General features: G+C 41.1%; 1 protein-coding gene across 7 annotated transcripts in view; it reads left to right on the forward strand.

The window, feature by feature from the left end:
• LOC117249068 (ninjurin-2-like) overlaps positions 1 to 27206 on the forward strand; it is a 46316-nt gene extending 19110 nt beyond the window's left edge. Inside the window, exons 2-5 of one of the 7 annotated variants that reach the window (XM_078165046.1) lie at positions 20814 to 20950; positions 21043 to 21122; positions 24738 to 24823; positions 25687 to 25835. In XM_078165046.1, coding sequence (XP_078021172.1) covers positions 20814 to 20950; positions 21043 to 21122; positions 24738 to 24823; positions 25687 to 25701 — 318 coding nt within the window. In that variant the 3' untranslated portion in view covers positions 25702 to 25835. Of the gene's footprint in view, positions 1 to 20813; positions 20951 to 21042; positions 21123 to 21403; positions 21568 to 21876; positions 22076 to 24737; positions 25413 to 25686 lie in introns of those variants that run through there. The other 6 variants (XM_033614441.2, XM_033614440.2, XM_033614437.2 and 3 more) reach the window with 6 other exon arrangements.
• Positions 27207 to 27228: the final 22 nt, after the last annotated feature.

A 27228-nucleotide genomic window follows, 5' to 3' on the forward strand; every position in this document is an offset into this window, starting at 1 on the left:
ATTTTCGGAGCCAGAAGAGACCATATTTGAGCAAAAGGGTCGAGTTTATTGAGAACCTAAGGACACTACCTGCAGACAGCATGATTATGTATAACTTTACGGCTTCATAAAATTTAAATGGGTGAGATATATTAAAATTCACCGGTTGCACACTTGTCATAAAGGGGGATATTAGCTATAGAGACCACTTATTTTTTGTACCAGGCTGTAAACATGTTCATTTTAACATGGGGGTCTATGGGGATTGATTTTGTTTTGGAGCCAGCCTCAAGTGGTCATTCAAGTAACTGCAGTTTTAGGCCCTTCCACGTTGGCTTCATTTTTCAGCCCCTGGAGGTTTCTGCTTGACGGTATGCCTTGAAAATTTTACCTCTAGGTACGTTCCTGTGTGTACCTTAAACAAATTTACCTACATCCTGTCATACATGAATTACCGGTGTCACACTCGCACACGTCATTTTTCTTCACACATACGACATTAACTCTGTGAGATATACACAAAGCAACAAGTCAAGTACAGGTTCAGGTGTATGTATCAACAGAAAGAAAGAGGCTGTGACACTGCTGTGTAATTGGTCGTATCTGACTGGTTGAGCAGGCAGCAGGTTCAGGTGACTGCTGTGTACAGAGGCGTACACTTGTATAAGCTCTGGCCTCAGTAGATTTCCACCTGTCACATCTTGGCAGGGATGGAAATGATAGCTGCCAGCTTTAAAGGACCATTCTGCTCTTACTTAGACTCAAACAATAATTTGGGGTCCCCCTTGCAGTAACTCAAGGACCCATAGGAGTTGCCTATTGAAGTAGTTGGTGCTTCATGTGATTATTTTAACGATGGTTGGTGTGTATTGTATCAATGCAAAAACACATTTTTTAAGGAGTTTGAAGAGTTTCGTCAATGCATCATGTTTTGCTGGTGTGGTGTGAGGTTTTGTGATCAGTGTGTAGCCTCGAGTTTTGCAAAAAATATCCTGCAGTTTCAAAGATAGTGCCTAAACAATCAGAAGAAACTGTAATGATGGCTTCTAGAGGCTGAGCTGGTTTCTTTAAATAGGACTCTATTCAACTCCAGGCCCCCAGTTTGTGACGCTGCCTTCCTCTGAAAAGTTTGTGGTCTTCTTGCTCAAGCTGAGATTGCTTTCTCAGACTGTCTCAGACTCCTCCAGTGTCATAGAGGACACTATGTTACTGTCGCAAGCTGTGTAGTACTCCCATTACTATATGTAAGATTTAAAAGGTGAGATTTTAAAGGTTAAGTATTTTTCACTTTGCAAACGTGAAGTTTTTTGCTGGTGGATTTTTAGGTGCTGTGCTCTCCCTTCATGACTGATAAAGGCCTTTAAAAATACATTGTTTTGTTATAGTGCCCCTAAGTGGCAGAAAATCCTCAAACTTCTCCAAAACACACAACAACTGTGGTTTTGAAAAACAGTTAAAGACGCTTAAATTCTTCAGCAGAATTCATTTTTTGATAATACAGACGTAAAACTTTCCAAACCCACTGTTTTGTTTTTAGGCTTTTTGTCTTTTTAAAAATAATATTTCAAACCCCAGGCAGTGTCTATATCTGTCTGTCTCTTTAAACGTCTCACAGTTTGGGATGCAGCTTTTGGCACAAAACAGCAGCATTCGTGGAACTCGGGAAGCGGGAATGCCCACAATGGACACAAACACCGAGGAAGGAAGCGTGTGCTGTGGATGGCGATGAAGGCCGAGCCATTAAAAGCCAGGAAGCCGCTGGGAGGAATGTCCTGTGATGTCACACACATGGGCTGAAAGCTTGTGTGCCTGAGGGAGGACTTTCAACTCCAAACAGGCTTTGGCTCATCTGTGGAAGGAAAAATAAGAAATAAAAAAAAACTTCAGAGAGAGATTGTCACGACAAACAAAATACGTTAAAGTGTCACTCCTCCATCTTTCCATTCTTTTCATTACACCTGTTCACACCACACCTCGGCCCCTGAGGCGCAACTCCTAAACATCACCACATGCGCAGCACTGCATGGATATTTACAGTATACAATATGTACACACATCCGGCAGCGTTGTGCCCCTCCCTCACCTTTCTCCATGTGTTTGTTTTGGATACAACCACTACAGTGTTACTGTAAGTCGGGATCACACAGAAGCAAACTGAGTTTTTGGGTCAATAAATTATAATTACACCAAACCACAAACACTGTCAGGGCACGTTGTGTCATCACAGCAGTTGTTACTTCCACAAAACTCAGCTACTCAACAGGTTTGTTGCTGTTATTGATGCTTCAATGAGTTTTTTCCTCATACGCACAGTAGTAGTAATAATAATAATGATGCGTTTTATTTATAGGCGCCTTTCATTGCACTCAAACACACCTTAGAAGATAATGAGGAAAAAACAAGCAGCAGTGTATCCAGACATAAAACCAAACAAAGCAGTAATGAACAATAATAACTTAATGAAATATCTAGGTATAAAATCATCACCATAAAGTCATCATCAGTGCAGTGTGGGTGTAACCATTAAGTCAGGATCACACCAAATATGCCGGCTTGAGAAGGTGTGTTTCAAGACAGGATTTGAAGGTGAAGAGAGAGTCAGTACTGCATACATCTTGAAGCTGTATTGAATGGCTGAAGGCTCTAGACACCATGTTAGCCAATGGTGAGGTGAGTTGGACAACAGAAGAGGATCAGAGAGTACAGGAGGGTGTGTAGATATGACACACAACTTATCAAACCAGACACCATTGACAAAAACAGTAATTTTACCTCACTGAACACAGGAGCTGCTGGTCTACCTGCCTCTGTCAGTTAGTTTGTTTGTGTTATTGTGTGACTTTGGTGTTTTGACAGGTTAGTTTGGGTCAAACAAAGTCATGCAATGTCACAAACTAACTGATCAAGGTGTGGTAGACCAGCAACTCCATGTTCAGCGAGGTAAAATTGCTGTTTTTGTCAATGGAGTCTGGCATTAAAGAGAGCATTATAACTTTCACTTTTCAATCACTTTTAAATACTAAGGCTGTGTTGTGTCAGAGCTTATAAACGAATGCTTTGGTATAGGTTAGTTGTTTTTAACCCTTGAAACCTGAGCGAATTGGCTTGATTTCTTCTAAAAACATGGGAAAAATAATGAACAATGGAAGAAGAAATGACCCAAATTATAGCAAGAAATTAGTAAAAAGAGAAAATTAGTAATAAAAAAAAGAAAGAAATAAAGTAAAAAACAATCAAATAAGAATCAAAATCAAAAAATATAATAATTCTGTAACATATTTTTAAAATGTAATAATAAATAATAATCATTTTTTTAATTTTTTTTCCCTAGTGTTTTTTTTTTTTTTTTTTAATAATTTTCTCAATCTATTTTTAGATTAATTTGTGGGACATGTCTTACCAAGTTGCTCATTGCCATTTTTTCCATGTTGTTGAAAGAAATTGCTTCAATTTGCTCTGGTTTAAAAGGTTTTAATGCTTTTAAAAGGTTTCAAAGGGTTAAACATGGACCCCTATGACTTTAATTCACCAACAGAAAGTTTTCTTTATGAATTCAACATAACATGGGATGGGTAAATGTCATACACATGATCATTTTGGGGGGTGAAGTATTCTTTTAAAGTTGAGAAGCAGAATCTTGAAATTGATATGATATTTAACAGGGTGCCAGTAAAGAGAGATATGATGTAAAGATCTAGTACAAATCTGGGAGGAAAACACAAAATATCAAATCAAATCCAAATCTTTAGTTAGGAGGTCAGTGGTCAAACATGTGAAGGCAGTCCATCACACAAAAAACAAAGTCCATACATCCAAGCAGAGTCAAAAACCAAGGAATCGAACACACACTAGGGTGACAGTGACAATCAGGCAACTGAATGGGTGAAACACAGGGCTGATTACTGACTACGCTCAGGTGAGTGGAACAAGACGCGGGTGAAACACATGAGGTAATCAACAAAGGCAGAAAAAACTCAGGAAGTAAAAGATACACTAAACACGATGAGAACACATTTCAAACTAAAACAGGAAGTGGACACAAACACATGAGCATAAACTTGACAGAATATCACATACAATCTACGGAGGGAGTTCTGGTGATGATACGAGCAGCTGGACCAATGACGTTTATAGCCCACAAACGCAGGCTGTTAATGCATATGCAAAAGCACAGTGGATGGAAACTGTTGCAGTACTGTATGTCAGGAGTGTTATTGTAGGTGTTCATTGTAGGACTGACCAGTGATGTCATCTCTATAAATTTCCAGCAGTTTGTTGGTGTTATCACAAAAACACCACATTTATTTTTTCAGCTTGAGATGGACATTGTTGGAAAGAGGATGATGATGTTACCCTTAACGGTAAAGTTGCACAACAACAAATCAGATCCTGCTGCACTTTTAACCTTTCACACGCTGGATAGCATCACTCCTTTGTCATCCTGGTAGAATGCAGCACTGCAGCATTGCTTTCATTTCACAAGAACTGAACTGGCCTTTTTAAGAATATTCCAGGCATATTATTTAGTAAAACTATTTCATGGTCTAAACCTTGTTTCATGCAGTATTTCTCTTTAAAAAATAACCCATGTGCTGCTGCAGCGGAGTGGCATGGCATTTAGAGACAACATTCCTTCAAAGGGAAGGTCTGCAACCAGCTCCCACGGGAGCAAACATCTGCACCCCTGAAAGGGCCTTAAGCGACTCACAGCTGACCTCTGATCTCCTGAAAGACGGTGATGAGCAAACCCCCCCCCCCCGAAAAAAAAGGTTGAACAGCTTGATATTAACACTGCCGCATTATTAAGTCAGATTCATTTTTGCAAAATGATTGGCACCAGTTTATTTCAGCAACAGGTTATCTGCAGTATCTGTGATGCTCTATTTCACACATACCCACAGGCACCCTTTATGACAGGTTAAACACCAGAAAGAAACACAAGGAATTCCAGCTATTGCTGCCGTCTTTGTCCTCACAAAGACTCCTTGACATCGGCCCATCCACTTTACAAACATGCCTTACCCGTGATAAAAACTTCAAGACTTCAAGCAAACACTCAACAATGAGTAGTATATTTTTACCACTCCACAAATGATCCCAGAGGGGACCGAGGATCCTTTTACATACCATTGTGTAGAAGACTTGGATTTCCTCTAGTAATTGCACGGCACATGATTTATTGTTTCTCAACCTGTGAGTGTGTGTGCGTACATAAATAATATTGTCAGTAGCAATAAAATGTCAAACAGCTCTGAAATGGAACAACAGCTAAAAATACTTTCTTGAAAAAAAACCAAACAAACTTAAAGCAGTCAAATTTGGGGAAAAGGCTTCTTTGCTGAGTTAGTGGGAGTTAGGTAAAAACATCAATATCAAATCTGTGCTTCAGCAGAAAGATTGAACCATGACGTTTTTGTGGTTTTTTTACATAAATTAAATTGAATTAAATTAAAACAATTTTGTGACACTGACTTGTCAGTTACAACAGCATAATAAAATAATAAATTAATTGAAAAATAATAAGAGCTACGAAAACGAAAACTGCGTGGGTAAATACATATTTTTGCAGACTTAAAAATAAGTGTATCTATCGATTATTATTCCAGTCCAGTGTCGTTTTTGTAAGTCTCATATAGAATCAATTTTCCCCATTTTCTTTCTAGCTGTGCTTCTTGTCGGAGCCCGGTCTCACTCCGAAGTCATCGAAATCTGATGCTTGGGCAGTGACTTGCGGTGTCAGACACCGACAAAAAAACCCCATCCTTTAATGTTAGCATGATACGTGGCTAGTTGCCATTATAGTTTTAGGCCACCCAGCGGCTTCAGGGGATATGCTGCGGAACAAGGACAAAAGTTAAGGTGGCGAATGTCCAAATGGGCTGGGTGGAAGGGGTGGTGGATAGGTCCAAAAAACACCAACTTTCACTCGAAAAAGCGGTGTTCACATCCCGTAAGATACTAAAGCCAAACCCTATTGTTTTTTGTTGCCTAAACCCAACCAGGTGTTTTTGTTGCCTAAACCCAATCACGTGTTTTTGTTGCCTAAACCTAACCACGTGTTTTTGTTGCCTAAACCTAACCACCAGTTTTTGTTGCCTAAACCCAACCACGTGTTTTTGTTGCTTAAACCCAACCACCAGTTTTTGTTGCCTAAACCCAACAATGTGTTTTTGTTGCCTAAACCCAACCACATGTTTTTATTGCCTAAACCTAACCACCAGTTTTTGTTGCCTAAACCTAACCATGTGTATTTGTTGCCTAAACCCAACCACCTGTTTTTGTTGCCTAAACCCAACCACGTGTTTTTGTTGCCTAAACCCAACCACATGTTTTTGTTGCCAAAACTTAACTATGTCCTTTTGTTGCCAAAACTTAACCACGTCCTTTTGTTGCCTAAACCTAACCACGTGTTTTTGTTGCCTAAATTTAACCACGTCCTTTTGTTGCCTAAACCTAACCACGTGTTTTTGTTGCCTAAACCCAACCACGTGTTTGTGTTGCCAAAACCTTACCACATGTTTTTGTTGCCTAAACTCAACCACATGTTTTTGTTGTCTAAACCTAACCATGTGTATTTGTTGCCTAAACCTAACCACCTGTTTTTGTTGCCTAAACCTAACCACCTGTTTTTGTTGCCTAAACCCAACCACCAGTTTTTGTTGCCAAAACTTAACCACGTCCTTTTGTTGCCTAAACCTAACCACGTGTTTTTGTTACCTAAACTTAACCACGTGTTTTTGTTGCCTAAACTTAACCACGTCCTTTTGTTGCCCAAACCTGACCACATGTTTTTGTTACCTAAACCTAACCACCTGTTTTTGTTGCCTAAACCAGACCACCGGTTTTTGTTGCCAAAACCTAACCACGTGTTTTTGTTGCCTAAACCCAACCACGTGTTTTTGTTGCCAAAACCTAACCCAGTGTTTTTGTTGCCAAAACTTAACCACGTCCTTTTGTTGCCTAAACCCAACCACATGTTTTTGTTGCCTAAACCCAACCACATGTTTTTGTTGCCTAAACCTAACCATGTGTATTTGTTGCCTAAACCTAACCACCTGTTTTTGTTGCCAAAACCCAACCACATGTTTTTGTTGCCTAAACCCACCCCGTGTTTTTGTTGCCAAAACTTAACCACGTCATTTTGTTGCCTAAACCTAACCACCAGTTTTTGTTGTCAAAACTTAACCATGTGTATTTGTTGCCTAAACCCAACCACATGTTTTTGTTGCCTAAACCCAACCAGTGTTTTTGTTGCCTAAACCCAACCACATGTTTTTGTTACCTAAACCCAACCAGTGTTTTTGTTGCCTAAACCTAACCACGTCCTTTTGTTGCCTAAACCTAACCACATGTTTTTGCTGTAGGAAAAATGTGCGGTGTTGTACTGACATGATGCATTTATTTTGAAAGCGACTGTATGCAAACATTAAATATCCTGTGTAAACTGAGGTGTATCTTCAAAGGAGAGAACTTGACACAGTGTCCCAGAATGTCAACAACCAACACACCCAGGGTACCTTGCATGTTGTATGTGAACATGGAAAGTCCATGACCAGAACGTCAATATGTGACGATGTTGGAGTGAGTGTGTTGATTATTCTAGTCCAGTGTCATCTTTTTGAGTCTGGTATAGAGTCAATTTCTCCCATTCTCTTTTCTAGTTCTAGTTGTGCTTCTTGTAGTCTCAGTATGTGTCAGTTTCTCCATTAAAAAGATTTCTTCCACAGTTGTTAGCCATTGGTCCTTTGTTGGTGGTGTTTCTTTACCCCAGTTCCTGGTGATAGCTTTCTTGCTTGCTACTAGCAATATGTTTGATCAAGTATCTATCACTAGCAATAACATTTTCTTCAGAAAATGTACATAGATAAAGCACCAAACAACTGTTAGGAACATCATATCCCAGTATTGTCTTTGACTGAAATGTATACATTGAGTTCTTTCTCCCATTTCACCTTGGTATATTTAGTTGAATGTTTGTCATTTGTGTTCAGTCCTTGATATAATGCCAAAATTATTCTTGTGTTACTTTCCTGATGTGCTTTCATGGTCCAAGATGTGAGGTTAAGCACAAAGACCTTCAGACCTTGAAAACATAACCAAGAAAAATTACAAATATATGTTGCATGTACGTCCCTCCTTGAGGAAGAGTCTCTTGTCAAGGTTTCTTCCTCTTTTGTTCCCTGTTAAAATCTTTTGTGTGGCATGCTCTGTTCCCCAAATTACAGGCTAAAAGCCAGTGATGGCATTTGACTTTTTGAACCCCAAATTACGTCTCTGTGTGTTTTTAAGTGTGGGAAAATCAAATCAGCTGCTGACATGTTTGGAAAACTCCCAACCCCCAGTGTGTGCTTGCTTCTTTCTTGGGTGAAGTAAGGAAAATGTGGAATATAATCAAATGAGATACTGAACCATGAGTGAAGGCAGTTGAGACATGTTTGCCAAACTAAGCTACAGCACAAATTCTTTGTTGTGTGTAAAGTGCATAACCTCACCCTTATGTTTTTGTTGGAAGAATATTACATTTGCACTTGTGCCGTGAAATTCAGGCTACAGCACAAGGTCATACGTACACTGAAGCTATTGTAAATCTCCTGTCATTATAATCAGACCCATGGGAGGTCTCCTTGACGCTCGTCTGACTGAGCTGTGCATTCAGCAGATTTAAACATGTTACGAAGCAGCGAGGTAACTCACTGTCATACTTGTCATTCCCACTTGTCAACACTGAAGTCGCCACTTCAGAGAAACGAGCCTCCAAACAGAAAGAACATAACTGTTTATGTGTGTGTGTTGCGCAAGGTTGCCATGACAGCATGCAGTGTGTTTAACACATTCTGGCTTTGCGATACACACCTATACCCACCTGGCACCCGCGCGCGCACACACACACACACAAACACACACACACACACACACACTTCTAACACATATACACACACACATACACACACATCTGGCAGACATTTCTTCAAGGGTACTTCACATGCCAAAGGATGCTATAATAGTACGCAACACACGTCAGCGTCTTATGCAATAGACTCTTCCAACACGGCTGACGTCAGTTGAGAACCAGGTGTTTATGGGCACACACACACACACACACACACACACACACACACACACACACACACACACACACAGACGTATGTAACTACTGACATGCACCTGTAGCTATTGGCAAAGTCTGTCTCATGATATAGACAGCATTTAATCCATTTACTGCTGCAGTAAGGGCCAAAACCACAAATGTAAGACCCAGGTTGGGACTAGAAAAGTGCACTCACTAAAGTGTAGATATCCCAAGAGCTCTGATTCTCTGCCTGAATACAATTGAGGTGGACCAGACCCGCCAAGTTCAAGCCAGGCTGTAATTTCTCAATGCTAATTCTCAGTGCTATTTTCACAATTTGTTTATGAATGAACAAACAGTTTAACTTTCACTGTGCTCTGCTGCTTTGTCTCAGCATCTCAGTGCCCAGAGCCTCTGCTGCTGGTGCTCTGAATAACAGAAGTACTAAACTGTATGTTCCAACAGAGCTCCAAATTTAAGAACTTTTTTTAGTGTTTCAAGGGAACTATTTACAAATGTACATCACATATCACAAAGGTCTGATACTGCACTGAAAATACTTTAGCTGGACTTTAGCTTGTAAATATTTTTTCTAGTGGGAATTCAGGTTTTTAACCAGGCATAGGCCCAAAAATGCTGCAAATTTTTTTTCCGGCCTGATCAAAGTACTAATCTTCACCAGGCAGTTGCGTTCTAGTTGCTAGACAAGGCACACAGCACAGCTGTGCTCGGGGTAATTGTCCCTTCTGGTTGCCATACAGTCAAGATGGTGACGAAGATGACAGAACTTTTTTTCCCCAACATGACTAACTTTAATTGATCATAACATATCAAGTATGATATTAATCTGGAGATGCTTTTGTATGGGTGTCCATTTTTGAGCCACAGCGAAGGCCAAAATGTGGCTTGCTAAAGATGACAAAGCTTCTTGATTTGCCTGAGACAATTTCCAGAAAAGCCTTTTGCTCTCTGCTTTTGCTACATGATTTTGCTGTGGACTTGCAGCCCCTACTGGCTGGTTCAGAGGAGTGAGAAATCAGCAGGCAGTAGCGTATAAGACCGTCAATAAAACTATTTTTCAACCGTAGTGAATCACTGCAACCACGAGAGCTCCTTGAGCATACAGTCATAATTTGCATACAAAATATTAGGCTGATTGGTCCAGTAGTATTCGATAACGAACATCATTGAAACTCCTGAATAAAGAAAAGGTGATTTTGCCAAAAGCAAAACTCAGTTTTTCCTTTTGTTTTACCATCAGTTTGGCAATATTGCAGGCAAAGCTTCATAATATCATCTTTGTAAGGTTTGCATAGGATGGCCCTGCAGGGGCCGGCAGGGCCAGCTGGCTGAGTCATTGATATGGGAAACTCTGTTACACCATGTGGTTATGGTCAGGAATGCAGAGAGCCAACTGATATTAGATCACTGCCACTCTGTCACTTCCACTCCCAGATGGCAGACTGAAGTCCACATGCAGACACACACACTCACAGACACACACAAAGGCACACTCATGTGGTCAGATGTAGCAGTGACTATTTTCTGTGCTGGTGGGTCAGTGTGCGGGCGACTGTCTCCCCACTGGGTGTGAGAGATCAAAGGTCAGAGGTCACTGAGGCTGTGTGGTTTGTTCATTCTCCAGGTGCTTCTATCTCTTACACACACACACACACACACACACACACACACACACACACACACACACAAGGATCTCTGCACATCCTGCCCAGCAATTACTGAGGCGTCCACTGGATAATAAAGGCTGAGACTTCAGTCATCACAGAGAGCCAGGACAGAGGATAGATAAATGTAAGAAGTAAACAGAAAGCATAAGAGCAGTTGTTAGAGATAGGAGCAATTTTTTCAGTTCAATTTCATTTTGATTCATTTTCTTTTGCTGTTAGTACTGTGTGGTTCTGTTTAGGGCTACCCCCCTGATTAGTCGACAAGATTTCATTGGTCACTTAGTCGCAGAAAACAAAACAAAACATAAAACTCTATTAGAAGCTGTGCCTTGTCAAAATAAATCAAAACCTGTATGACTGGACCATGTGGGAATTTAATTTGAAAGGACAGACACAGGAAGTGTCCACGCTCAGCAGTCAGACAGGAGTCAGGTTAATTTCCAGGGCTGGTACCTGCGGTTATTCCACAGGCTAGTTAATAACATGTCGGGCAGGAAATCCAAAGTGTGGGATCATTTTGAGAAGGTGAAGGACGAACCCAAGGTGATATGTAAACTCATCTTCATTGGTCGACTACAAACATGACGTATCATCTGAAACATGGAAGTAGCTACATGCCCATTAGCCCACAGCGTCATTAACAGGCGGCTCGCTTAGTGTGTGACGTGCACTTGTAGATAAAATATAGGCCTATATTAATGAAGGTTCATTAGTACGCTTTTGTATTTCTCTGTAATGTTGCACAGTGTTAACAATGTTACTGATACTATTCTTTCTCACACCTTCAACTCAAACCGTTGTGTTGCCCCTGCCCAAAATATATCATTTAATAATCAAATTAATATCGTAAACATGCGGGCGACTAGTCGACTAATGGCCCTAAATGATGACTATTGGTCCACTAGGAAAGTTCCTCAGCAGCTTTTAAATGAACAATGCTAGTTTAAAAGTATTTTTGCAGTGAAGTAAGACGCATTTTAATGACTGGGCCTATTTCCTTTGATTGAAAGCAGAACCATTGTTTAAAGTTGTACATGTATAATCACAGTAGTGAAACACACACAATTCCCCACTAGTTATTTTATCTCAAGCCAATTACAATCCTAGAAGAGGTTGGAATGTAACTTTGTCCATATTTGTGTCTTTCTTTGAGTCTTTCTGTCTATCATAGCAGACTGCAGGAAGTGGAATCAAGATGAAAGCGATGATTTATGTCATAGTAAATAGAAAAGGAAGAGGGGAAGGATCAAAAGGATGAAGCAGTGTGTTAAAATGACATGTGGGTTCAGTTGTGACATAGAGGACTCAGTAGGGAGCAGGTTTGGCAGAGAGACTCACAGTAATGTCACAGCCTGTGGGACTTTCTTCAGGAATTTCTTCAACTTTGGCACAAACGTCCACTTGGATGCAAAGATGAAATGACTAGAATTTGATGGTCAAAGGTCACTGTGACCTCACAACCATGTTTTTGGCCATAATTTAAGAATTCATATAATAATTATGACAAATTTTTCACCCAAATGTCTATTAGGATATAATACTATAGTGGTGATATTTTATATCTAAAAGGTCAAAGGTCCACCTTGAAACTGTGCTGATTGTATAGATCTTCTGTGCTGCCAGGTTGAAGATGTGTGAAGCATCTATGTTTTAGAATTTGTAGCTTCTTTGCAGCAACATCCTGATTTGAAGCATCATCAGCTGTCATGGCAACATATTAGTCTGGACAGACATGGATGTAAACTGTAACTTAAACTTGACTGGTTTGCAGAGGCATACAGCCGTAAGGCGGTAATTCTAGTTTTCTCCTGCCAGCTTTGCTAATTATAGGCCAGTCAGCAGGACGATAGTTGGCCATGGGGCAGAGATCAAGGGTCAGTTGTGAACTTACTGCATGTGTGTGAGTCGGACAGTCTGTGTGTGTGTGTGTGTGTGTGTGTGTGTTTAGAGATAACAGCCTCCTCCCTGTTATTTTTCCATGTCAAAGTTCACCTAATAGGTGTTTTGACTCTAATCCAGTTTGTGCATGAGTTGTATCCACTGTGTGTTTGTCTCTGAACATAATGAGTCTATTCACCCACGGGCCCACCAGCCCCTCCTATCATCAGCACACACATAAACAGACAAACAAATAACCTGAAGCGCAGCATTTCACGTGCTGACCCGTGTGCCCCCAAAAACAAACACAGAAAATGCCAAGAGGTGATGTTTGGCTCATACTTGGCGGTCAGTTGAATCCTGGATGAATGTTTTTAACACTGTTTACCCTGAAATTTTTCACTCTGAAGAAACACAGCACAGACATTTTGACCTGGTATTAACAGTTTTAATGATACAGTTCCAGAGGTTCAGTGTGTAGAATTTAGGGGGATATATTGGCAGAAATGTAATATAGTAAGTATATTTTCTTTATTTTCTTTCATACCTTAGAATGAGTCATATATATCTGCATTGGGATCAAGGCCTTGTCCAGTGAAATCGCCATGTTGCACTGCCATGTTTCTACCGTAGCCCAGAACGGACACACCAAACACTGGCTCTAGATGGGGCTACCTGCCTTTTCGCATTGGCCACCGTGGTTAGCAGACCGTCCATGACAAGCAGTGCCTGAAAAACACTGATTTTTTTCAACGTGAAACTACTTGGTTCAGTGTTTTCACTGGTTTAGAAAATTTTTAGCTGGTTGCAATCAGCAATCCTCACCACTAGATGCCACTAAATCCCCCTAAATCTTGCACACTGTTCCTTTAAGTATTTTAACAAAGTATTATTATTTTGTGACATTACACCACTGGTTATTTTAACGTACATGGCATTACTTCATTTAAATAAAGAAGACTGAAGAAGAGAGTTAGCAATGTCATATGGCACTGCATATCGTGAAATGTCCATATGTGCATTGTTTCCTCTGAATCCTTTACGGATGTGTGTACAGTTTCACAGAGAGGCAGACTATGCCATTACCAATGAAGATTACTCTAGGAAGAGACAGTTGCAGATAGCTTCTGGAAAAAAGAGATGGTCGACCAACCGTGTTTTGTCCTTTGAAAATCCTTTGAAATAGACATTGTGTATTAGCAACAAACCATGGATCTTAGTTGCCGCAATGAGAAGCTTCATGTGAAAACTCTTCTGAGAGCCAAAATCATTTAAGTGTATAGTAACTCAGACCCTGTTCTGCTGCCAGTAAGCCAGCAAGAGAAAACATAACTCATCTCTTTGTCACTGCCTCTCCTCCTGCCTTCATGCTGACTCCTCTTCTTTGTGTTGCTATCTGCTTCTCTTCATCTGCGTTCCCACTTTCTTTCTGCTCCCTCACCCTAAATGGCAGTTACATAAAAACCAAACAGAAGATGATGATGATGCCTTCGGGCAGACAGAGCCTTGGAAAAATGCTGAAGAAAAAATACCCAGTCAAAGAGGCGAGCACTGAGACAGAAAGACAGACAGACAGACAGTGGGATAAAGAGACAGACTGACAGTGAAAATAAGATATTAAAAGAAAAGCAGAGCCCCACTCCTTGTTGGGTTTCCCCCCCTATTGGCTATTATGGCAACCAATGGGAGTCCAGGGGAGGAGCACTCCCTGTGAGGTCGAGGGGGGGCACCCAAATGGGCTGGTTTATGTGAGTGTGTGTATGTGTACGTGCAGTTAGGAGTGTAAAGACTTGTGCATTGGTGGCACAAACGTGTATACCTGTACCTATTCTCCTACAGTATGCCCCTCTGGTGTTGCTGATTCGGCCCTGGGCCTTGGGTTGTGGATCAGTGAGCTGCAGGAATCAAAATTTTACAAGCACTCTAGATTCCTAGGAAGCATTAACTTTATAAACACCAAAAGCAAGAATAAAGTATGTTTGCTCAAGGTGGTTCTTGCCTTTGTTGAATAAGAGTTAGTGTGCTAAATGGGACATAGAAACACTGCCAAAAAGTTGATTTGCAGGTGCTATGTTGACTTAATTTTATTTCCAGGTTTGGTTCTGGGTGAAAAAAGAACATGCAGGTCAGATCCCTGGTGTTGGATGATAAATATATTGAAATAAAATTATAGTATTTTTATGCATTAACATTTTAATCCTCTAACTGCTGACTTTGTGTGTGGGCTCTGTCTTCTGCGCCAGCTGGAATATGAGTTGCTTCAATTAGGTGCGTTACTAACAGGTACGTTAACTGTGAAAATGTGCTGCTCAGTATTATGACAATAAACCAAAAAATATTCATTTAAATGTATTGTCTGCATTTCACATGTATGAAATGTCCTGAATGATCACTTTAAATGTGCTGCCTGACCAAATTACTTGAACAGAGCATGGTTATTTTAGGATTTGCGGGTCCGGCTGCTGATGTATTAATGTTACTCGTTACCTGGAGAGGTTGGAAAAAGATATACGTTTCTTCCCTGTTCCAAAACCAAAATCAAAGCCTGAAAAGTGTAGGGTTAGCTAGCAAGATACTGAAGATATAGCCTACTGAATGTATACACATGCTGCTTTTGCTTTTTAATGATTATAACAGTGAAAAAAAGACCCACTGTGGTTTCTGGTTTGGAAAACACGATGAGTCCTGCATGAAATTTGCCAATTGGATGCATAGAAAGGAATCATGTGATCTATCAGCTGACTCCCTTTCATCAATCAGCTGCTCTATCAGTTGATTGGGCTGTTTGAGATCAGCTGATGTAGCTGGAATGTGAACCTGAACTAACGCTCTGCTCAATTAAACAGGAGGGGACCCAGGATAGATCCCTGGGGGATCCCAGAAAAGAGAGCCACATGGAGAGGGACCTGAGTGGCAGATAGAAGATAAACCAATCTAGAATCACATCACTGATCCCAACAAACATTTTTCAATTGCCACCAAATTCTGTACAGAAATTCATAGTTGCCTACTGACTTTAGTATCCTTAGCGTCACTATGGTTGATGGAATGCCATGATGGTAGAGACATTAAATGTCACTCTTGGAGATGAACAGTAGTAACTTTAGTAATTCCTTGACTTTTTATATAGTGCTATTATCAGATAAAATTTTCGGTTTGTCCACTACTCTGAAGTACTGGAGAAGTCTGAAATGATTTTTGTTCGCATGATGATTATCCTTTACTCAACAGTGGGTCAGATTCCAACCTTGAGACTGAGGCAAATTTAAAAACAGCGGGCTATAATATATTGTCCATTATTCCCACCAATTGCATGGTGCATACGCACATCTGTAAATTCTTTGCAGGTGCTGGGGAGCAGTTTCTCATTCACAATCCATCTTTTATTGGATGTGCACATGGTTGACCTTAGGTGGGTGAATTATTTTTAATCTTCAAGGAATGAGCAATGAAATTAAAGTTTTATAGCAGTTTTATGGGCTGCTGCTATGTATCAGTCCTAAGAGAGGAACCTCCAAATCTGCATGAGACCACATGACTGGATGATGTCCAGTAAGGCCAGAATACTGAGACACTAATACACTGTAGCTACTTCATGTGTTTAACCCCATCTAATGAAGACAGGTGTTGAGTTATTACAGAAAAATAGATGTAACCAATGAGTCCTCACAAAGAAAACGAGAAAGAAACATTTTCTCATTTGTCAAAAGCAAGCGCTGAGCCAGCCAGTCGACCCTGGACGTTCATGATGGAGCAGCACCGAGGCCAACTGGTAATTCACAGCTTCTGGGGATAATGGTGTGAAACCCTTTTGACCTCCTGCAACCACCTCTGCTGTAAATAAGAATCTATTCCTCTCCTATCTGTTCGGTGAAACAAAGGGTAAAATAATAACTTAATAAATCAAGATAAGTTCAGATTTAGCATGATAAATGCACAGTCTGTACATTTAGAGAGACATTACACTAAGTGAACACATATGGCCCGTAAAACTGTATGTAGGGCATTCCAATGTTTTGGTTGTGGTGTGTGAGTGTGTGTGTGTATGTGTGTGTGTTTTGGCGGCGTGCCCAACACTGATGTTGATAAAGTGTGACCGCACGAGTCCCCAAAGGAGAAAAGATGGAAACAGGCCAGTATTTATACACATACTTTTTCTCTCACTCACTCCCTGAGTCTTTTTTATATCACTTCCTCGCGTCCCTCTCTGTCTCTCATACACACTCAATAAAAAAAAACATACCAAAAAAAAAACCAGTACACGTGTTCATAATGTTTTGACAGTCTTGCAATTCTAGGAATTGCTTCATACTTTCTGGGAGATTGAACCAGCCTGGATCAAACTGTTCTGTAACACAAGCTGTATGGGGGGATGGAATCAAGATTTCCAGCACAAAAATATATCACAGGGGTACTAGTTTGATCTGGATCGAAGCATCACGACAGGTAAAACTGTTGTCCACAGAAGGATGCTTATTTAGACTTCAAATTAAACACTGGGATTTGTAAACATTTGGATAAAATGCAAGGTGCAGGTTATCCAAAAATACAAAAATTAAACATACTTTTCCTCCTGTGCAGAGGGTTTATGTGGTTTTGGTTTTGTGGCACTTAAAGAGTCCAAAACCTACATGTGAAAACATCTTGTTCCAGAAATCAAGGCAGAGTTATGATAAGCCATAGACCTCATATGAACACTCTGTGTATGGAAAATATTTGTGAGCAAAGTACGCCTGCTTCCAAGGAAGGAATTGTGCCAGTACTTACTGGTGAGAGGGAAGTGGATGTAAACACACTGGCTGAGCTGTACGGTAGTTTTGTGGTGCTGTTGGTTATTGCCGTTGGTTAGCTACATGCAAGTTTGCGAGAGCAAGCATTGTCCGAGCAGAAGGGAGAAACCAAGGCACATGATCTCAGCCCACACTGTGTTTACATGCACCACAGTGTAGCCCCGAGCACATGTGCCTTGTCTGTAAGTACTACAGTGCTTCCCAGTGTGCGCACAAGGCAACTGTCAAATGAAGTGTCGTCTAAACACTTAAAGAGGCAAAAGTCACTTAAAGGCCCCTTAAAGTTCACCCCAAAATCAAAAATACTTTTTTTTCTTACCTGTAGTGCTATTTATCAGTGTAGATTGATTTGGCGTGAGTTACTGAGCACTGGAGATATCGCCTTAGAGATGTCTGCCTTCTCTCCAATATAATGCAACTAGATGTAACTTGGCTTGTGGTGCTCAAAGTACCAGAAAATAATGTCTCTTTCCAGAAATCATGACCCAGTTACTCAAGAATCCGTTATTAATAATGAATAAACAAGTTTCAACCATAAAATGTGATCAGGTTTTGAACCTTGTCCATTTTTGTGTCAGGATCGGCTCCAGACTGACTTGGCAGAGATGGCTGCCATCTTGTTTTTACATAGATTAGTGTATTGTGCCTTTACTACCACTAGATGGCACAATAAAGTGTCCACAAATGAGGACAACAGGTTTAAGTTAAGTAGGATGAAATATAAGGTCAAGTAAACCCGAAATGTGATGTCCACGTATGAGGAAACAGGGTCTCAGAAGGATATTCAAGGCAGACATCACTACAGCTGTTATTTCCAACACTTAACATCCTAGGCCAACTGATAAACAGCGCTACAGGTAAGGGCGAAAAGTATGAATTTTCGATTTTGGGGTGAACTGTCCCTTTATCACTGTACCACATAAAACCAGAGGCAGCACACACAGAGAAGCTGCAGTGTTTACCGGTTACTGTACATGCACGGTGTCAACGGCGTGTTTATTTTGGAGCCGTGCAGCACATTACAATGGAGTGAGGTCATAAAGTACAATGTGTCCCTAGTGTCCGCATGATTAGCTTTACATATGTGATCTATGTCCTCCCTCAATACATCTCTGTTTTGGTGGAGCCTTAAGAAAACAGACTGCACTGATTCAAACTGCACTGACACAGCCTCGAGTAAAGTGATCCATTTCTGGACAGAATGCTTTAATCTATAGCTCAGAGTTAAGTAATCCAATATGTGCATCTGCAGTCCAGGCACTATGGCAGAGCAATAATTGGATCTCGAAAATGTTAGTCCCTGACATGTGCTATGAGTCATGAATTAAGGCTTTGTATAATGATGTTAAAGGATTTCTACTTGAGGCACACACAGACACACACACACACACACACACACACACACACACACAAACACACACACACACCACCTCTTTTTTGGCCAACGTTGCCTCTGTTTTGGGGAAACTGGAATATTTACCTGAGCACACATATGAACACTCTGAAATCCCTCAAGTGCAACAAACTCATTATCATTCTAAAAGCAATTCTTCCTCCCCATGTCTGTGGGTTTTCTCTGGGTACTCCGGCTTCCTCCCACAGCCCGAAGACACGCAAGTTAATTGGTGACTCTAAATTGTCTGTAGGTGTGAATGTGAGTGGCAGCAGTCCTCCGATGGCCAGCACACTACTACATGACAAAGGGAGAGATGTAATCAGAACAAAGCAGACTCTGATCCCCGCACAGCATTAATGACAGCTTCATTTAGGGCCTGGTATTGCTGCTGGCTAACTGAAATAGCTTAATGGAAGTCAGCCATCGTTAATGTTATCAGTTTCACCTGGGCTGTTCCCATGTCTGCTGTGAAAAAAGCTCCATGACTCAGTGATAAGAGAGATAGATCCCCAAAAAGTACTGTCAGATGAAATCAATATCTTGTTGACTTGGACAGTGACTCTATCACATTTTCTGGCTTGGATCCGGCTGCAAGGATAAATAAATAAAACGATGATCACACTTTATCTTATCAGACAGACCGTGCTTTTTCTCTGACAGCAGTCTGTGACAGTATTCATGGTCTTTGCTGCCCTCTACTGGCCAGACTTCAGCAGAGTAACTTGGAGATTTTCTCTTGCACTTGTTCTTGTCTGTCTCCTATTTGTCTTCATCCATCTTCTGTTGTTCCCTCTGTTGTCCTCTGCCTTTTGTCTTTTTAAGGAAGCGTGCAGCTGCAGTGACAGCCAGGATGTCAGAGAGTTACAGTTGCAGGGGTTTCTCACACGAAGGACTAAGCCTCATTTATGTGGATGGCACTTTATAGGGGTACCAGGGTTGATACAGGCCTATTCATCAGCAAAATCATCAGCAAGATGGTTGTACAAGTAACAAAAGCCGCCAACAAATTCTTATTAAAGATTTAAATATTATAACAACCATCATATTATCTCAGTTTAATGTCGTTTCAATGTGTCATGGTAATTCTCTTGTGTCACAAAAAGAAAATGGCAGTATGCCGATGTCTTGGTAGCCAACTAGCAAGCTAAAGTTACATTATTATTGCTGACTTGTACATGACGGCCCCACATTTAAAGATATTTCTATGTCGCAACCAAAAAAAACTCAGTACCAAGTAGTATCGAAACCCAGATGCAAAATGAAAGACTTTTGTATGATTTTGCTCACAGCCAACCACCACAAGCATTCTTCGATTTATTGGGACTTTTGATTGCCCCACGACCGCAGCAGCGTTGGCAGTTCTACGCAACGAGGTTTAAAAGAAATTAAAGGTCCAGTGTGTAGGATTCAGTGGCATCTATTGGCAGAAAGGATATAATATTCATACCTATGTTTTCGTTACCAAAAATCATTGTGTTTTGTCACCTTAGAATGAGCCATTGATATTGACTTGCGAAGCAGGTCCCCTTCCACAAAATCGGCCATGTTTCTACGGTAGCCCAAAACGGACAAATCAAGCACTGGCTCTAGATAGGGCCATTTGCAATTTTTCTTTCTTTGTGTTGGATGCCATAGTTCTCCTATACATGCTTGTCACATGGAAGAAGTTTCAGTTCCGCAACCTCACCGCTAGATGCTACTTACTCCTACACACTGGACCTTTAAAGTGGGTTACTGAGTGCTTCCATTCACATGATGGGTATCAAATAAGGTTCTCTACTGGTATCACTTTAAGGGCTCTAGTATTGGTGCTGGTATTGTGCATTCTTCAACAATAGTCATCCTTGGCAGATACACAAATCATTATACAGACAGGATGGGTGTAGTTAGTAAAGATAATGAAGAGGCTGTGCTTTCATTATTCTGCATTCACATTTTTTGGGGGGGGTCCCACTTGTCTTTGGCGCTGAGAGTAACAGAGTGAGAGTGAAATCTGTATCTCTCTCTTTCAGGGAGGTTCAGCCTCAAATCTGAACATGAACCTTTACGCCACAAAGAAGACAGCAGCAGAGGGCATGTTGGACATCGCTCTGTTCCTGGCTAACATCACACACATGAAGACTGTCATCGAACAGGGAGCTGGATACAGGTACAGTCTGTGTGAGAGAGGAGTTTTATCTGAGCTCCAGCTCCTGAATTATCACGTGTACTGTTACCTCATCATTTCTCTCTCCTCCTCAGGTACTATGCTGCTGTCCTGACACTCATCTCCTTCTCCCTGGCTCTGCAGATAGTGGCTGGAGTCCTGATCATCATCATTGGTGAGCCAATCACATTACAGCATTACTCGGCTTAAAAGACCAGAAATCAGGAATCCATCCTCCATGTTTTTAATCAATCATATTAACATACTAATACACTGACACATTGGTTTGTTGTGAGAATACAGGCAGTGCAGGTTGAAGCCCCGTCACTTTCTTAGAGCGACCAAATATTCTTTGTACAAGGATCGTGACTGTAAAATATATGTACTGGAATACTTCCCTCTGTGTGTAGTTTGTTATGTTGGGTGTGTGTGTGTACATGTGTGTGCTTGTTGCAGCTCGGCGAGACGTCACCGAAGAGACCAACCAGAAGCGCCTGGACAGCCTGAACAACACCACAACCATCATCATCTTCCTCATCTTCGTCACCAACATCTTCATCTCCGTCTTTGGGATGGAGCGCACCGGCCTCTTTGCCAGGATGCATTTCTGACCCTCTGATGTAGGAAATGATTCGAAATTTTGGGAAGTTTGGAAAGACACATTTAACATAGGACCACACACACACACACACACACACATGGAGGAGTGCGACTTATTGTACTTAAAGTACTAATCAACTACAGTATTACTGTACTCTGATGTGTTCATGTGATTGTGGTCAGTGTGAATGGACTGGGCCAAGGGACCAACCAAATGTGTGTGTGTGTGTGTGTGTGTGTGTGTGTGTGTGTGTGTCTGTGTGTGTCTGTGTGTCTCTGTCTGTGTATTCTTGTTGTCTGTGTGTGCATATATATGTGTATGTGTGCAGCTCGTTGTGAGCTGACCCTCCTCTCCTCTTATCAGAGGTTGTTAAACTTCCTGAACAATCTGACCACTGGCATCTTCTTCCTCACCCTTATTGTCAACATCATCAAAGCCGCCTTTGGCACGCAACGCAGCTGCTTCCTGCGGTGGCTGCTTCAGCGTTTCATTCTATGAAACACCCTCAGCAGGCACATTCACACACTGTACGTACATTTGTACACAAAAACTGAGCATAAACAAACATGTTAAATGTGCACTGCTGTTTGCCACACTGTTATTCCTCATACAACCACCAGATGGTGCCAAAGCACAGATGTTTTAAATCATAAATCTGTATAAATATACAGAGCCAGCTTCAATCCTTACCCATTCATGCACATACTAACCAAACTGTATTATTACAACGTGACACACCTTTAAACTTATAAACACACACATTCACATTAGGAATTTCTTTCAGCATTCAACCTTAAAAGGACACTTAATCCGCAAAATTATCATTTGTATGTCAATTACTCACTGTGTGTTATGTTGAATTTGTGAAGAAAACTTGTTGTATTTTTTTTTTACCATGCCTAAATGGTAAACGAAGTATTCAAACGTGGAGAAAATCCTTTAAGATTTAACAACAACAAAACTATATGAAACATTTCTCTACAAACTCTCACCGGTGTATCCTCATACAATGGTTCATATGATATCTTACGAACTGGCGCCCCACGAATGACATTACATACTTAAGGCAAAGTTACACACTTATGATTAAGTTACAGAGGTTAGGTTTAGGCAAGTTAAGTTTCTGTCATTAGGTTTAGGAAAGGAAACATGGTAAATACGTATCTTAAAACTGGTTCTGAACACTGCTCTCCTGGGTGAAAGTCCTGTGCTTTGTGATCCAACCAACACCTCAGCCTACCTCCTTACGACACTCCGCACTTTTCCTCAGCTGTTTATCCTGTTGGGGGTCGCGGGGGAGCTGGAGCCTACCCTAGCTGACGTTGGGTGAGAGGCGGGGTACACCCTGGACAGGTCACCAGACTATCACAGGGCTGACACACAGAGACAGACAACCATTCACGCTCACATTCACACCTATGGGCAATTTAGAGTCACCAATTAATCTGCATGTCTTTGGGCTGTGGGAGGAAGCTGGAGTACCTCGAAAAAACCCACACTGACATGGTGCCTGGTTTTAACTAGTAACCCTCTTGCTGTGAGGTGACAATGCTAACCACTGCATCACTGTGCCGCCCTCCTTCCGAGACTGAATCCCACTTTATTCTTTACCCATGTCAGTGCATTGGTCACGTGATCACAGCCTTCCAAATTACACGGGAATTACTGGCTCATCATTACGTGGGACATGTAGAAATTGTGGTTCATTACTTAGAGCTCGTGCAGTATAATCCAAATTCCAAGACCTAGTTGGAAGCTCTGTACTTATCAAACATGCATTTTCGCTTAAACGTTACAATATAGAACATTTCCGACTACTAGTAGCTGTGCACACTACTTTGCCATGCCGGAGACTGTACTCACCTGTTTTAGATAGTAATGTTAATGCCAAAATGCATGTGTTTGGGAAGTACTGAGCATGTGACCAGATAAATGAGACTTGGATTATACTGCACGAGTTGTGTGAGAGTTTGTAAAAGGCTGCTTTGATGTAATTTTGCTGTTGTTAATCATGGTCCCTGTTTACTTTAATTCATGAGGAATGTTTGCCTTTTATGGATTCTCTATTCACTGTGGAGGCATGCGAGAAAAACAATGTTTTCTTCAAGACTTCAAAGTAACACGTGGTGAGTAACTGTTATTCAAATGGTCATTTGTGGTGACTTATTCCTATAAGGTTTCATGTGGAGGCAAACATGCACTATTATGTCTGTGGGGTAAATATGAAGCTATCGCCAGATGCTGCTTGGCTTAGCTTAGCACAAGGACAGACTCTGTCCAATGTCCAAAGGAGTCAAAATCCACCTATAAGCACTCTAAAGCTCTCTAATTGATTGTAATTATAATAATAATTATTATCTATATTTATAAAGCACTTTTCAAAGCAGAGTTACAAAGTGCTTTACATGTCAGTAATTAGAACAGACGAGACATGAAAGCAACAACTTTTAAAGGAACTAATAAAAACACTTTGGTGTATAAAACTGAGGAAATAAAAGACAGTTTAATGATCTTAAAACTCAAGTAAAATCAGAAAAGGACTTAAGGACGACTTAAAAGAGATCGCTGACTTGGAAGACCTGAGCCTCGGGGCCAGTTTTCAGCTGGACCCCTGGAACAGACAAAAGACCTCTGCCCTAGGACCTCAAAGTATGTCCTGGCGTGTGCGGCACTAAGAGGTCAGAGATATAGCTGGGAGAGAGACCATGGAGAGCCTTAATAGTAACCAGTAAAATCTTAAAATCTATTCTTAAACACACTGGGAGCCAGTGTAAAGAGGCTAAAACTGGAGTGGTGTGATCAAGTCTCTTGGTTCTGGATAAAAGCTTAAGGTGAGCCAACCAGCTGCTGTCTTCATCTCCACTTTTACAGTACAGATATGAGAGTGGTATCTTATCTTCTTGTCTAAGTCTCAGCGAGAAAGCATTTACTACACCCCAAAGCACAACACAAACATCAGCTTTGTTACCATAGTTGGGCCAAATTGTCGTGTAAATGAGACAGAGGCTGGGGGGTGAGTGACTGAACTCTATTGCTGCATGTATGGATGCATTATAGTGTGCCTGTATGGAATAATGTGAGTGTGTGTGAATATGCATGCATCAAATGTATGGGTGTGTATGGGTGTTTGAAATGTTTGAAACTGTGTGTATGTGTGTCTGTCTGTGTGTGTTTGTGTGTGTGTTGTAGCCCGCAGGGACCTGAATGTGGTGTCCAATCAGAAACGACTCGACTACCTGAACAACCTTGCTACAGGCGTCATCTTCGTCACCACGGTGATTAACTTCTTCATCAGCTTCTTCGGATCCAAGAGGACTGGCTTCTTCCGCTGGCTGCTCGCTCGACTCCACTTCTGACACACGCACATCACATTCATACTCAATGTATTTCCTCTGTACACACACGTAAACATGTTGATTCAAAGTTGAAATTCACTGCTGACAATTCATATACAGTTTGCATATGTTCAAACATCAAATCTTATTTATTATTCAGGCTTTTAAAAATGTGGTTCACTCTGTAATCCAACTAAAATATTTTCACCTTAACCAACTGAATATCTTTGTAAATATGCATTATTTGATTTGCTTAAAATAACCTGCTTGTGCAAAATTGTGTTTGTGTTCCATTACATGTATTTCAAACTGTTTTACATTTTACGTGTGTTTCCCCCTTGTTTGGAAATCGGTAAAATGATGAAAACTGTCTTTTTGAAAATATGATTTATTTTAAAAAACTTGTTTGAAATTGAAATTTGAGGTTCAGTACCAGACAAAAATCAGGGTAATATAAATAAAAGACATGCCTTTAATATGTACGTACACCCTCTCCTTCAGAAAGCTGAATAAATGTAGTGATTTAACAGAAGCCTGTGCTTTGTTTGTTGTGGTTTTTGCTGAAGATTGGTTGATACATGTCTGGTAATGGTCAGCTGGAGTAAAATAAAGTGAATGCAAACAGACAGGGTGCACACGATAATGATATCTCAGGCGATAGTGTGTGGAGACAAGTTAAGCTTGTCCATTTATATGTCGTGCATCCAGGCCAAATTAGAAGTCTCTCGCAGTGTCAGAGCCAAGTGTAGCTTGAACCCTCTCTTTCTCTATTCTGTGTGTTTGTGTATGTGTGTGTGCCACAGGCCGTCGAGACCTGAATAACTCCACCCTGCAGAAACGTCTGGATTACCTGAACAACGTAACGACCATCATAGTCTTCGTCACCACAGTCCTCAACTTCTTCATCAGCACCTTCGGCATGCAGCGCACTGGACACTTTCCATGGCTTATGATGCGCATTCACTGACATGCACACACTTCTGCTTATTATTGCACATTTAGACTGCACTACCACACAGACACTCTCACCATAGCTCACAAAATGCACGCATCAGCCAAAACATTAAAACCACTGGCTGGTGAAGTGGATAATATTGGTCATTTTGTTTCAGTGCACTTTTCTGCTGGGAAACCTTGAGTCTGGGCACTCATGTAAATGCCACCTGACATGCTCCACCCATCCAAACATCATTGCAGACCAGGTACCCACCCACATGGCAATGGCGCTCCCTGATGGCAGGTAGTCCTCCAGCCAGGACAGTGCACCATGCCACACTGCAAAAACTGTCCAGGAATGGCTGGAGGAACGTGACAAAGAGCTCAAGGCATCAAGCTGGCCTCAAAATTCCAAAATCCCAATCTGATCGGGCATCCAAGGGACGTGCTGGTACCCCACGTCATAACCCACAGGACTCAAAGGATCCACCACAGGACACCCCAGAGGTCCTGTGTCCATGCCTCAAGAGGTGAGGACCAAGTCCGAATCAAGGAGGCCCAACCATGGATTGGGTGTGCCACTGAGGTACCTGCACGTCCAGTAGATGCTTGATCACACTGGGATCTAGGGAATTTGGGGGCCAGGTCAACACCTTGAGTTCTTTGTCACATTCGTCAGGCCATTCCTGAGCAGTTCTTGGGGTGGGTGTCCTGCTGTGGGGTGGGAGGAGCATGTCAGGTGGCATCCACATGAGTGCCAGGACCCAAGGTTTCCCAACAAAGCATTGCGTTCTAATGAAATGATCAATATTCATCACTTCACCAGCCAATGGTTTTAATGTTTTGGCTGATCAGTACAGTGGACCTTTTGCCTTCATTCTTGACCTTAACATTTCATGTCTATCTAACTGTTGCACCAGACTTATATGTTAATACTAGCTTATTTCATAGTAACATAACCTCAAAGTTTAAAAATGATAATGAAAAAAGGGGTAACACAGTTGCTTTTGAAATCTATATGCACAATACATACATGGTAAATGTAATGTGAATGGGATAACCTTTCTACTATACTGTACACCCTCCTTTTCCACACTCTCATGTGGTAATGCTGTCCAACATCAGCGTCATCTAACAGGTGCTCACTTCAGCCAACAATATCAACAAATAAAACACAAGTTAAAAAAGAGCATGAATCATTATTACAGTGTTGTTCTGAATATTTGGTACGTTGCTGAGTCGGAGAAAGTTTCTTTTTGCTGCTTCATCACAGTACGGTGAGAGTCCAAGACCAACTTGCTTGTCTCCTGTCTTCTTTTAGATTAGTTTTAATAGTGTGCTGATGACTCCATGTGTGACAACTTCACAGAAAATAAAGTGCTGTAAATTATTCCAGGCTAATGGTGTGG

Source organism: Epinephelus lanceolatus, chromosome 23 (genome assembly GCF_041903045.1).
Source record: "Epinephelus lanceolatus isolate andai-2023 chromosome 23, ASM4190304v1, whole genome shotgun sequence".
In the NCBI taxonomy this organism is placed as follows: domain Eukaryota; kingdom Metazoa; phylum Chordata; class Actinopteri; order Perciformes; family Serranidae; genus Epinephelus; species Epinephelus lanceolatus.